This window comes from Taudactylus pleione, unplaced genomic scaffold (genome assembly GCF_031769625.1).
Source record: "Taudactylus pleione unplaced genomic scaffold, aTauple2 ptg000095l, whole genome shotgun sequence".
Taxonomy (NCBI): domain Eukaryota; kingdom Metazoa; phylum Chordata; class Amphibia; order Anura; family Myobatrachidae; genus Taudactylus; species Taudactylus pleione.
Window position 1 is genome coordinate 25,261,057 of NW_028284497.1, and position 14,402 is coordinate 25,275,458.

At 41.0% G+C, this 14,402-nt stretch overlaps 1 protein-coding gene across 2 annotated transcripts; it reads left to right on the forward strand.

Moving 5' to 3' along the window:
• Nucleotides 1–1,173: 1,173 nt before the first annotated feature.
• LOC148526683 (cryptic protein-like) lies at nt 1,174–14,055 on the forward strand. Of its 2 annotated transcripts, none has more exons than XM_088470267.1 (6): nt 1,174–1,425; nt 6,713–6,759; nt 9,239–9,415; nt 10,540–10,654; nt 11,456–11,568; nt 13,915–14,055. In XM_088470267.1, the coding sequence occupies exons 1-6, from the start codon at nt 1,403–1,405 to the stop codon at nt 14,025–14,027; spliced, it is 588 nt and encodes a 195-aa protein (XP_088326393.1). In that variant the 5' UTR covers nt 1,174–1,402; the 3' UTR covers nt 14,028–14,055. The 2 variants fall into 2 exon arrangements, with proteins under 2 accessions (XP_088326393.1, XP_088326392.1); XM_088470266.1 differs by lacking the exon at nt 1,174–1,425 and adding an exon at nt 1,937–2,009.
• Nucleotides 14,056–14,402: the final 347 nt, after the last annotated feature.

A 14,402-nucleotide genomic window follows, 5' to 3' on the forward strand; every position in this document is an offset into this window, starting at 1 on the left:
AATGAAAATCTGGTAAGGTATACAATCAGCAATTTGCTCCCAAACACCAGAAAATGGACAAAAACTGTTGTTTGAACAAATTGTTTAGATCAAACATTTAACAAACTTGTCTGACGTCCATTTTCATCTGTTTTCTGGCATTTAGGAGCAAATTGCTGATCATCATTTACTCCCATTAGTTACCAGATTTTCATTCCAACCAATCAACTAGTTGGCTGGTTGGATGTAAGTTGGTCTAGTGTGTGGCCAGCTTTAGACAAAAGATTTGTTATCTTCAGACAGAGGGCCTGATTCACTATGGTACGCAATACTGCATACGCACACAGTTCATCTGCGATAGTATACTAATCCATTGCGATCACAATGCAATCTCAGCACAACATAAGGACGCCCACTTTACCTTAAACACATCCATAATGTTTTGCAGAATAACGAAACCATTGATAAAATCGAGTACCATCGCAGCCTCACGCACACTTGCACAAGGCCCGACCTTACTCAGAAATTGCTAACATTCACACAGACTCCTCAGGCTGCATATGGCATCGCAGTGGATAATTTATGCATGCCCCTGCAATGGTGTGCGAACGCACTGGCTCACCTGCGTATCCCTAACCACCCACTCCATCACCACCCATAAGCGGTGCTTCCTGTCAATCACTCTGCAATGGGTCTGCGTAACCTCTGCGATTGCAGTCCCAATCGCAATAGCTAGTTTGCATACGCATGTGCAGTAGGCAACTATTGGCCGATTGCGTGCTTTATAGCAACTGCGATCCTTGCTGAATCAGGCCCAGAGTCCAAACTTTGAATCAAGCACATTGACACCCTGGTACTGCCAAGTAACACAGGGCAAAATGATGCATAAAAGTACATACCATGCTTTATAAATCCTCTTCAGTGTTCAATCAAATTTAGAAAGTGTCATATAAGATCAAATATTAGATTACATAAAAAAAACAGCTCTATTTCTGCATTTTCTTTGGGAATACCAATTTACTGGACAGCATTAGCAATGAGCAGTACAGAGATAATCTGTTTACATGGTCTACACAAATTGGAAACCCTGTGTGGCCTGCTCCACCTTTTGCTAATTATGTGTTGGGAGGAGCTAGGAGTGCAGGGAACATGCTGGTTGTGTTCTCTTGGCCATAGACCAAACAGGAGATTACCTTAAAGCTGTACTGTATGTATATGTATGCTATGGAGAAAAAGAAAATATTATTATTTTTATCAACCGGACTTCAAGATCCCTACATTCCAAGGCCTAAAATGAACATGGAGTAGATCTTACAAATTGGAATAGCTTCAGAGAAACTTTTATCTCTACTTTTTTGTACGGACTAGAAATCAGCACTGAGAGCCACAGGGAATTTCACATCAAGATTTAGCTCCCAGGAAAATGTTCTGGAGAAAACATGTGAGGTAAGAGTTTACTTTCAATTTCAGCCTAAGGCAATAAAAATCAACATTCATTAATTAAGTGTTTTACAAACACAATTGTAGTCATTTTCTATGTATTGATATGTGGCCATTTTCTTATATTAACAAATTTACAGGCACTATGGGACAATTATTACTAACATTTACTTGTATAGCTCAAGCATATTTTATTTGCACAATTGATTAAACAAATTTTTATTTTAAATACCATTTATTTATTTTTTGCATGTGGGAGGACCTTATAAATGGTCGTACTTTTACTTTTCCAGTCATAAAGGTCATGGAAATATCAAGTATATCATTTTAGCTTAGTATTAATATTCAGATGTAATTTATTATTTAAAAACATTAATAAAAATAAATGAAACACCTCGCGTAGATGTCTTTCTCCTGATGTCATCACTGTACTTAGAATTGTTAATTGCATTACTTCACAAGTACATAAATAGACTCAACCCTATACTTTGCTGTTTCTCTTTGGATGGCAGATTACTGAACCTCTCTGGGCACAATCTTAATTTAACAAAGTACATGTTATCTTTTAGGACACAGCGAGGCAATGTACAGTAAGATTTTCAGCTGTTCAGTAATGTATTTTTTTTTAAACTGTGGGAATCTACAGATTTGTATGTCAATTGCTACATTGAAAATGTCAATTTCCAATTAGGAGAGCTCTCAGTGCGGCCCACAGATAGCAGGGCCTAGAAATCAGCCAGGAAGAAGCAGAGAATGATTTGGTATTGATGTTTGCTGAGGCAAAATTACTCTTTTAAGCGGGTGGATAAAAACAATTAACTTTTCTGCCAAATCAACTGTGGTGTGCTCTCATGCTAATACTAATTGTTTCAGAGTTTTGCTAGAACAGTGCGTTAAGAGCCACGTTTTCTGATGGACTTTTGCAATGACCTGTAAATATAGCCTTGGGCTTTTAAGATTTTCATTTTCACACATGACTGCACTAGCAAGAATCCGCTACACCACTACCGCTGATTTCCATTACCTGCTTCTCTAGTTCAGGTGTCTTGGTTGCTTTTTGCTGCTATTCTGTTTCCCATTTCTTTGTCAACCTGATTAAATGTTTCATTGCCAATGCTCCAGCAGGCTAGCATTATAGGGCTTGATATTTGGGATATCTAATAATCAATGGTCTCTGCAGTACTGGAGTGGCTGTTACATGTTTATTGATGTATTTGCCCTGAGGAGAAAAGGAACGAAATAATGTTTTCTTCACATATCTTATATTATGAAATAAAGCTTAGTAACAGCAGGATGAATGATCTGCGGTCATTTGTGTTTTTTTTTAATACATCTTTCATGTTCGGTTTGGTTGTGTTTTACATAAATGGAAATACAGAATGCTGTGAAATGTTATTTAGTGCACTGTAAGGCTAAAGGTGGCCATACACAGTGCGATCCTCCGTGTAGGGTGACTGCCGATCCGTCGGCAGACGGATCATGCTGTCACCGCTGGCAATTGTGCGGTCCCTGAAGACTGCACGATATGCCGGCTTCCCCCTCCTTCATCTAAATGGGATCGTACATCGCATCTCAGGTCAGATGGTTTTGCAGGAAGACCTGGGAATGCGATGTACGACCCCGCAGGAGCGCGCAGCACGATATCAGGTACGATATCGTGCCCAAACATGGCACGATATAGTACCTATATCGTGCTGATACGTCGGATCGGCACGCATATCGTGCCCTGTATGGGGGCCTTAAGTACACACAGGCAGGTTTAATCCACATATGTCCTAACCTGCTCCCTTTCCCTATAGCTGCCAGCTGTGACTAAGGGCCTGTTTCAGAGATGGACACAATGCAGATGTTTACACAGTTGTGCGATTATCAGTGGCATGCCTTTGAGCAGGGGTGTATCTATAATGGGTGCAGAGATGTGCAATGCACACGGGCCCCTGGGTCCACGGGGGGCACGCACTGCACACCCTGCACCCATATTATCTAATACTTACCTCTCCGAGGTCCTGCGTCGGGTGTCTCAGCCCTGCACAAAACGCTGGAAAATTGCCGCCACAAGACAAGTCAGTCTGCTGCCGGCCACCGGGGAGAGAGGAAGGGGCCCCAGACGGGAAATGAACACGGGCCCCCTCCTCTCTTAATACGCCCATGCGTTTGAGTCCCACTGTGCATGCATCATGTTTCATTATTGATGCCACTTGCAGTGAGTATTTATTGGCAAAGTGATTGACAGACTAGGACCATTTGTGGGTGGCAACAGGGAGGTGGTGACTCAGATCCAGGTGTGCCATAACCGTTTTGGGGGCTTGCAGGGGCCGGGTACGTCGTGCGCATGTGCACTGGGCCAACATCGACCCGCTTGCGAGCGCTCAGCGCTAGTGAGCGGGTCTGAATCAGGCCCAGTATGCGAGTGTCTGCACATCAAACCAGCCTTCTAGTGTGGGCACTCATATCCAACTCAAGGGAAAACATCGGGACTGTCGGTCGCTCCCTTGTGTATACAGCTATAGATGAATGTACCCCATTGAAAGTCCCTTCACTACTTGCTTATTGCAGTGGCGAAGAAATTAACTCCCATTTTCAGCCAAGGCCTATACAGTAGTCAACAATATCTCCAGATGGTGTCGCCTATCTATTTCAAGCTCCAAGAGCTGAACTTTTCAGAGGTTTATAAATTGCTGCACACCGCAGTACCCTTGAAGAATTATGGCTATACTCTGTGGAAAAAGAACATATACTGCATGTGTTTTCTTAAAAATTAAAAGGACAACTAGTTTCCCTGTGAATAGGTCAGTATAATCTATTCCACCAGTCAAATATAACAATATTAAGTTCATAAAGGTATGGGTATGATATCAATAGCCGCCGGTTTAAATCCCAATGCCAGAAGCCCGAACTGTGAAGAACCCGACAGAGGAGGTAAGTACCCTAACCCTCCCTCTCTCCCTACCCTAACCCTCCCTTAGTGGTGCCTAACCCTAACCTCCCCCCAGTGGTGGCTTCCCCTAACCTCCCTCCAGTGTTGCCTAAACCTAACCCCCTGCCCGCACCCTAAACCTGAGTTTCCTGGGGGGTGCCTTAGCCTATCCTTTCCCCAGTGGTGCCTAACCCTAACCCTCCCCCCCCCCGCAGCCTAACCCTAATCCTCCCTGCGGTGTGCCTAACCCTAAATCCTCCCGGGGGTGCCTAATCCTAACCACCCCATCCCCGGGTAACTATCTTAATTATCAACGTCCGGGTGTTCTGGAATTCATACCAAATGTCGGTATCCTGATCCCACTCAGCATAGCGGCGTCGGGATTCTGGCATCGGTATATCAGCTGCCGGAATCCCGTCTGCCGGTATTTTAACTACATCCCCATAACAAGTTTAGCAGAAAAAATGCAAAGCACGCAACCTTTATGATTATAAATTTCCAGTACAACATTGTGCTTTCAGTAAAGATTTAGTAAGTAGATTATCCCGGCGAGGGTTAAATGACAGGTGTCTAAATCCCGGGGGGGACTTAGGGTTAGGCACCCCTCGGGAGGTTAGGGTTAGGCTAGGGGGAGGGAGGGTTAGGGTTAGGCACCCCCGGGGGGGACTTAGGGTTAGGTCCCCCCTGGGGGACTTGGGTTTAGGCGGTGAGGAAGGGGGGGTTAGGCTTAGGCACTTAGAAGGGAGATTAGAGTTAGGCACTGGGGGGCAAGGTTAGGATTAGGGGACGGAATTAGGTTAGTGAATACTTACCTTAGGGACCATCGGGATTTTCACCCATGTCAGGAAGCTGCTGTTGGGATTCCAACAGCCGGACTTGCGTCTGGCGATAAATCATACCACACCTAAATAAGGTATATTGCACGGTTACTACATAATACATTGTAAGACTAAATCAACTTGATCTTTACTGAGACATTGCGCCCCAATCTAAATATTTTATTTTTAAATATGATTATAATACACTTGTATATGGTTTATAGGTTATTAGCTCTTTTGGATAGAAAACTGCTTTTATGTATATTATTGAAAGTCATGTATGTGAATTTTTGCAATTGGACAGACAGCATTGCAGTTAGATGGAATTCCCCCCTCTAAAACAGGAATTGTGCTTATACTATGAGGACTCCCACTTACAGTATGTCACTTGCAGGCCTGTGTAATCTGTAGACATTACTTACAAAATATGTCCCTTTTACTGTAAGCTGTAAAGAGCAGGGACCCTCTACCCTCAAACTTCTACAGTATGCACCTGTCCCGTGTTTAGGTGTAACATGCATTTTATATGATTTGTAACGCTGTCTGCATTTGTAGATTTTTATGGCTCCTTACAAATAAACACTGAGGATGTCCATGGTACCCAACCAAGGACCCCTATGAGGCTCTCTAATAATTCAACTGTGTTCGGGGCCTCAGATTTTTAATATGGTGGAGGGGTGTCAGTTGTAGATAATACAGTAACACTGTTTGCTATGACTTTCTTACTTTTATTTTATAAAATATATAGATGACCCATGATGAATTTGATGTGGATAAATGCCTATATGTAAAAGTTGCATAAATAGTGTATAATGTGGGGCTACCATATGCTTGGTTAGTTTGGCCATTACTGTCATATACTAGTGTATGTTAAATGTGTATTGTGTGAAAGGCAATAGTGGGATTTGAAAATCATTCTCCTGTTTTGTGTGCTTACCATGACTCTCTTTATTTGAGGACTTTGCTTCTGTAAGGCAATGTGTACATCTTGTGGTGTACAATTTGTCGAAGTTATGTAGCATGGTATCAAACATACTGTCGCTGCTGGCAGCCTTTGGTCTGGTGTCAGAGTCCATATAATGAATGCCTTATAAATTACTTGTGAGCCAGGCCCTTTTACTTCTTTGTGTTAATGCCAAGTCTTGTTTTATTACTGTATTTATTCCCAATTCTAAAGCACTGTGGAGTAAATTAATGTTGATAACAATTAATATACTAGAGGTTATCACTATTTATCATACGCAAGGTTCAGTATCTTTCCCTAAGAATCACAGCTTCACTCTGTTATAAAGGGGAAGATTTATCAAAGCTTGGAGAGAGACAAAGTACCAACCATTCAGCTTCTGTCATTTTACAGAGTTTGAAATTAAAATGTCAGGAGCTGATTGGTTTATCTCTGTCCACTGTATCTCTCTCCACTGTATCTCTGTCCACTGTATCTCTCTCCACTGTATCTCTCTCCAAGGCTTGGTACTTCTCCCACAAATACAGTTCCTTCCAGTTTATTGATATAGTGGGTCATGACACTAACACTGACACTTGTTTCTTTGTTTATCAGGTTAATTATAATAGCATTGACTCTGTGGGCTTCTCACTTTGAAAGAGGTAAGAAGTGTTCATTTCTTTGTAAATTCATGTAGAACCAGGTGGCAGCTGAAGTGGTGCCTTCTTTTACTGCACACTAACTCCCCTAGACAGCTGTATACAAGTTGTGTACACTATAAGAAACAAATATTGTCATTTTAGTCACCATTAGATGGAACAACAAGGTAGAAACTACTTATTTAGCCTTCTCAAGCAATAAAATGTGCATTTCATTTTAATTAATTCTCTGCATTTGCCACGTAGATAAACTGTCCCAGTTTAAAAGCATTTTTTAGCCACACGCTGTACATGTGTTAAAGCTGAAATGTCTTGAAAATGAGTATTTAATGCAATTGTATCATGTTTATATCCAGGGGTTACAGTATTTAACGTTGGGGGTTATAGTATCAGTATACCCAGTTCTGCACTCATTGGATGACATTTGTGACACTTGCTCCATGAATAAATGTGTAGAAAGAAAGATTTTTGTTGCCAATAACAAATAATTGTCTATCTAGTACAGTTTAGGACACATAAGTATATGTAGGTAGAATTGCTATGGGTACCTCAAACTTTTTGTGACCTGTAGAACAGTTTTCCTTAAAAATTCCCCAATGTGTGCAGAAATACTGTATAGCCTAGGGGTGGGCAATTAGCGGCCCCCCAGCTGTAGTAGAACTACACGTCCCACCATGCCCTGACACAGTTTTGCTATTTGGCCATGCTAAAACTGTTGCAAGGCATGCTGGGATGAGTAGTTAAGGGGCGCTTATAGCCCACCCCTGGTATAGACTCTGCAATGTGATCCTGGAAACTGCTTTCATATGCTGGTAAGTTTAAAGTACACTGCTCAAAAAAATATAGGGAACACTTAAACAACACAATGTAACTCCAAGTCATTCACACTTCTGTGAAATCAAACTGTCCACTTAGGAAGCAACATTGACTGACAATCAATTTCACATGCTGTTGTGCAAATGTAATAGACAACAGGTGGAAATTATAGGCAATTAGCAAGACACCCCCAATAAAGGAGTGGTTCTGCAGGTGGTGACCACAGACCACTTCTCAGTTCCTATGCTTTTTGGCTGATGTTTTGGTCACTTTTGAATGCTGGCGGTGCTTTCACTCTAGTGGTAGCATGAGACAGAGTCTACAACCCACACAAGTGGCTCAGGTAGTGCAACTCATCCAGGATGGCACATCAATGGGAGCTGTGACAAGAAGGTTTGCTGTGTCTGTCAGCGTAGTGTCCAGAGCATGGACTCGCTACCAAGAGACAGGCCAGTACATCAGGAGAAGTGGAGGAGGCCGTAGGAGGGCAACAACCCAGCAGCAGGAGCGCTACCTCCGCCTTTGTGCAAGGAGGAACAGGAGGAGCACTGCCAGAGCCCTGCAAAATGACCTCCAGTAGGCCACAAATGTGCATGTGTCTGCTCAAACAGTCAGAAACAGACTCCATGAGGGTGGTATGAGGGCCCGACGTCCACAGGTGGGGGTTGTGCTTACAGCCCAATACCGTGCAGGACGTTTGGCATTTGCCAGAGAACACCAAGATTGGCAAATTCACCACTGGCGCCCTGTGCTCTTCACAGATGAAAGCAGGTTCACACTGAGCACATGTGACAGATGTGACAGAGTCTGGAGACGTCAAGGAGAACGTTCTGCTGCCTGCAACATCCTCCAGCATGACCGGCTTGGCAGTGGGTCAGTAATGGTGTGGGGTGGCATTTCTTTGGGGGAGCACACAGCCCTCCATGTGCTCGCTAGAGGTAGCCTGACTGCCATTAGGTACCGAGATGAGATCCTCAGACCCCTTGTGAGACCATATGCTGGTGCGGTTGGCCCTGGGTTCCTCCTAATGCAAGACAATGCTAGACCTCATGTGGCTCGAGTGTGTGAGCAGTTCCTGCAAGACGAAGGCATTGATGCTATGGACTGGCCCGCCCGTTCCCCAGACCTGAATCCAATTGAGCACATCTGGGACGTCATGTCTCGCTCCATCCACCAATGCCACATTGCACCACAGACTGTCCAGGAGTTGGCAGATGCTTTAGTCCAGGTCTGGGAGGAGATCCCTCAGGAGTCCATCCGCCACCTCATCAGGAGCATGCCCAGGCGTTGTAGGGAGATCATACAGGCACGTGGAGGCCACACACACTACTGAGCCTCAGTTTGACAAGTTTTAAGGACATTACATCAAAGTTGGAGCAGCCTGTAGTGTGTTTTTCCACTTTAATTTTGAGTGTGGCTCCAAAACCAGACCTCCATGGGTTAATAAATTTGATTTCCAATCATAATTTTTGTGTGATTTTGGTGTCAGCACATTCAACTATGTAAAGAACAAAGTATTTAATAAGAATATTTCATTCATTCAGATCTAGGATGTGTTATTTTAGTCTTCCCTTTATTTTTTTGAGCAATGTATATACAGTACATTGGGTCTTTCAATATCTTCTGTAATGTCACCCTTCTGAAAAGTCTAATCTTTCAATTTTAGGAAGTACACGTTCTGAAGCCTTTAACAGAGACCACTTTAATACAACTCTCAAGTCCAAGACCCAACTTATAAATGGTACCAGGGCCATGGATACATTTCTAGGAATGAACAGGAGCTCTGAAGTCAGGAAACACCAAAATACTGCAGCACTTATTCCTTTCACTGGTCTCACTGACAGTGAGTACACTACTTTTATTATATTATTGTTATTTAAATAGCTTACAGCTTAATACACATTGCTTTACATCAGTCCTTGCCCCCCCCAGTAAAGTTAGAAGCCAACTAAGCCTACAGTACCAGTAGGCTTTTAGATTGTGGAACATGACTGAAATACCAAACAAACCTATGCCCCCAGTACTGTGAGGCAGAAATTCTTACCACTGGGCCACAGTATGAATAATGAACAAACATTCTTTGGTTTTACAGTACTGCAGAATATTGACACTATATAAATAAGGGCAACAATCTGAGGAAGAACAGTACATCATTGGCCCCACAGCAAAATTTTGAAGGGTGACTCAATGGTGAAGTCCTTCCTCCGCAATCTCCGTTCTGTCCTTCTGAGCATGTGCGGCGCCTGTACATGTGCAGTAAAGCCTTGTTTTAGATTCACTGTGCTTGCGCTGAGATGTTAGTGGGTGTAGACAGTGACGGAACTACTAACTACATAGAATGTGGTGACCATAGGCTCCATTACCATAATGCTAAACACACTGTCCTGTGTCTCATGCTTTGAAGAAAACTATATATATATTTTTTTAATATTTTACATATAGATTTATTTAGTTATGGTAAATGTACTTTATCGTTTAATGTGTAATGTCAAGCACATCATCAAACATGACATGTTCCCGTGCTTGGCTTTATCCATTTTATACATTGTACCATCGGCATGGCAATATTAATGCCACAAATTAATAGAAAACCGAATCCTTCATATTAATACATCACACGAATTGTCTAATGACTATAAAATCATATCCTATTTATGACCTGTATGGCTCCACAGAACCTCTCCTAAATTGATAGGTAAGAGTAATATAAATACTTAGACAGGACCATGTATTACCCCCAGGCTAGTGTGTCCACAAGAGGAGTACTAATCTCTAGTAGTTGTCCTTTAATCCTTGCGCAAACAAAACTGTCTTACCTGAACAAACACTTCTAACAGGCAGCTAATTTTATTGCTTTACAAGACAATAAACGTAAACCTTTAAAGATTCTTGGTGGCTGGAGACAAAATAAGATATATGGGCAGAGATGCTAAGTGTGTCTGAGTAACAGTTTCCTTTTTCTTCAAGGTAGTAAACTCAGCAGAAATTGCTGTATGAATGGAGGAACCTGTGTTTTAGGAAGTTTTTGTGCCTGCCCAAAGCATTTTACTGGACGACACTGTGAACATGATGAAAGGAAAAAGTAAGTCTTACACGGGGAATGAGAGGTTTTGTTTTTATTAAGATAAATCATTTAAAATAACACCAGTAGTATTTTAATTGTCACAAATGGCCCATGCCAGTAAATTATGTAGACATTTCATTGGTATAATTGGGAATCTTCCCATAAGCCACACCAGTGATTTATAAAGCTTGTCGTCCTTTTTAGTTTTCTAGTTTGATTATGTATTCTCGCAGCTTGTACAGAATACATGGCATTATATATGAATCCATGCTGTGATCTATAATATCCCCGTACAAGTTAATAAAACAAAATGCAGAAAGTAGCCAGACAGATAAAGCAAAGTACAAGGATTGAAAGAGTGTATCTACTGCACAAGACTCTTTTTGCTTTATTAATCCTCTTTCTAGATTTACCCCTTTGTTGGCTCTCACAAATGTGGCCATTATACTAGTTTTTTTGTTGCACCTTAAATTAATGTGTCTGGAAATCTGTTAAACCTTTTTTTATTGTTACTCTTTGGCCATATTACAGGGTGAGCGGGTATATTCACTCATGATCTATCTTACTACCACCCTAAATCAGAACAGACAATATCAGCTCTAACATTTCTTCGTGGGCCACCAATGACGGTGGATGTCCCAGCTATAATAAATAGTTTGTAGCTTACAGTGTCCCTTAGCAATTCACATGAGTTATGTATGTGGATGTGAAGTTTTACGGCTGAACAAGAACAATGTAGAGTATTTCTTAAATCTTTAGATAACTATTTCTTGAGATACTTTTATATTGTTGTCACAAAACTTTTTTTATTGCACTTAGGAATTGTGCCACTAAAATTAGGCACGGAGACTGGGTGCAGCTCGGCTGCAGGCTATGTCGCTGCACATATGGAATTCTTCACTGCTTGGCGGAATCCATGCAAGCTAATTGCGGTAAGCTTGTTTTACTTCACTCTGAGCGAAGTTATTCAATTATTGAATTTATTCACTCACTCACAAACATGTATCCAGGTTAAAGAAACATGTAAATAGATTTGTAAAAAAAAAGAAGTAATTGTTGTCATATGAGAGTGTCTTAGGTTTCATTTACAATGGGGTTACATTACAGCCATGCAAATGAGGGTAACATTAGAGGCCATTGGGGGAAATGTACAGTATGATTCGGCCGGTTTCGGGCGTTATTTATCTGGACCTGCTTCGACGCCGGGTCACAGAGAAGTGTGTCCAGCTACCGGCTGCATGTATGAAAGTGGGTGTTTTCGATAAGGGAGAGCATTAAATCTGCTAGTAATCCGTGCTCTCCCAATGTTGGCTCTCCTCTTTGCTGCTGAAGTTTTGACTGCTCATGTGCTGCTTGGGTGTTTCCCAGCGGCACTAAGTCAAGTGACTTTATTTTGAAAATACTAACTACACATGGACATTTTGGTTCCAACCCTCTTTGATATATTTGCACATTGCTTTTTTTTTTTTACTTTATGCCACTGTCACCAATGAAACACCATGGGGGAGATGTATTAAACATTGGAGAGGGATAAAGTACCAACCTACCAGCTTCTAACTGACACTTTACAAACTCTGGGGTCTATTTGCTAAGCCTTGGATGGAGATAAAGTCCCAGCCAATCCGTTCCAAACTGCCATGTCACAGACTGTGTTTGAAAAATGACAGTTAGGAGCTTGTTGATTGGTACTTTATCTCCGTTCACCTTATCTCCCTCCAAGGCTTAGTAAATAGACCCCTCTGTTTGAAAAATGACAGTTAGAACTGGTTGGTTGGTATCTCTCTCCACATTATCTCTCTCCAAGGTTTGATACCTCCCCCACGTATCAAGGGACAGATACAAAAAAAATTGTAAGAGGACCCTCTAGTGAGCATGCCCTGGGGATGGCACAACAGGGCTTCAGTCTACATGCTCACTACAGCAAAGTGGGGTTCTTGGGAGTGTGGACAGGCAATACCAGGCTCCCCATCCCACTTATCCTGGCCACATAGTGGCCATAATGATAACCTTCTGCAGTGGTAGGGGATGAATAAAGAATAATCTAGCCTTAATAGTGTGTTTTACACTGGTACACATATGTAAGTATGCTAAAATAGAAAGTGAAAAACAAGACCTTAACATTTGAATATTACATAAAAATGTAATAACATGTTAACAAACAATAAGTAATTTATACAGTTTATCTGTACCAATTTTGAATTTACTAAACCAATTATAGATGTTGTCCATGTAGATGTAGTCTTGTAACTAGTACCCCTTTTACACCAGAGCAAAAACCTGGCTTATTGCTGGGTCTACCCAGGTCGCAGCTCAGTGTAAAAGGGTCCCTGAAAAATAAACCGGGTTAAGAGACTAGGCAATCCAACCCAGGTAGCTACCAGGGTCAGACCCAGGATTGACCTGGGTAATGGTGCAATGTAATCGGCGCAATCTGGGTTATCCGACCTGGGTCATGCCTAAAATTAGCTGATTGGTGGTTGTGGAGCAGTCCCCTCCCACTTTTTATGACCTCACAAGTTTAGCAGGGCTGACCCAGGTTAAGTGTGAATGGGGCTGACATTGGAATAACTCAGATCGATGGTGCTGTGTAAACTGTGTCTGACCTGGATTGGAACCATGTTTGAAAACTGAGGTCGGACCCAGGTTTTTGGTGGCAAACAGGAATAGGTGACAGTTTACCTTGTAGTCATGCTATATTAACTACGGTGGTAAAATATAAAAACATGGTAGTGTAGCAACAATTTGCAAATAGAATTAGTAGTTAGTTACATGGCAGCCTGTGCTAAAAAGAATTCTGGATCATGAAGACATGCTTGAATTATAAAGACCATAACAAATTTATTTTAAACTTAAATTTAAATGAGTACAGTTAGGATGGTCACAGCTGGACAACCAAAGGTTACTTTGGGGACAGTTTTTTAACACTTGTGGATGATTAAATTATCACAGCACTGGGAACATAACAAAGGTTGCTCTACAAACTCACAAGAGCTTGAATTTTGTAGTGTTTCAGCATATCAGTAAATAACTTGAGTATTGTAGTATTTACTCTAGATTAAGTCAAAATAATAGACTGTTGGAGATAATTGGCCTTATCAGTCACTTACTGTATCACTGTGACTCGCTGCAGAATAGGATATATATGGTATGATATTTTGTGTACCAGTTTACATATGATTTATTTTACCATCACTGATTTGGAACCAATATTGCTTTAAAATTTGATTTTGTTACACATATATCTCAATAAAATTGAGTTGTGTATTTCTATTTTGCAGATCCTACAAGTGGGGACGATTGGAGAGAATTATATTCACATGGAGAAATATTACATGCATTTACTTATATCATATTTTTTCTAACATCAATTGTATGTTTTTTAGTATTTTGACAACAATGCAACAATTCATTGGTTTATATACCCCAAACTGAATGCAATTAAAATATTAAATATTTCCTTCCTATGGAAGAATTACATAGATTAAACATATATTTATTAACATTATATTTAATTTAATATAACAATTTATATAATATGTTGTACTGCACTACTGACTACTGTTCAAAATTGTCATAAGCAAATTAAAAACAGTACTTTTTGTTTTGTAATTTTTTATGTATTTCCTTAATAAGGATGTTACACTCTTTACTGAACTATACAATCTAGACAAATAAGGTGGAAGCATGTGTGCTATTGTCTTTCTTAGTCGATGTATATCACAATGGCTTTTTGATACAAACCAGTTATTTGTATTATAAATTAGGA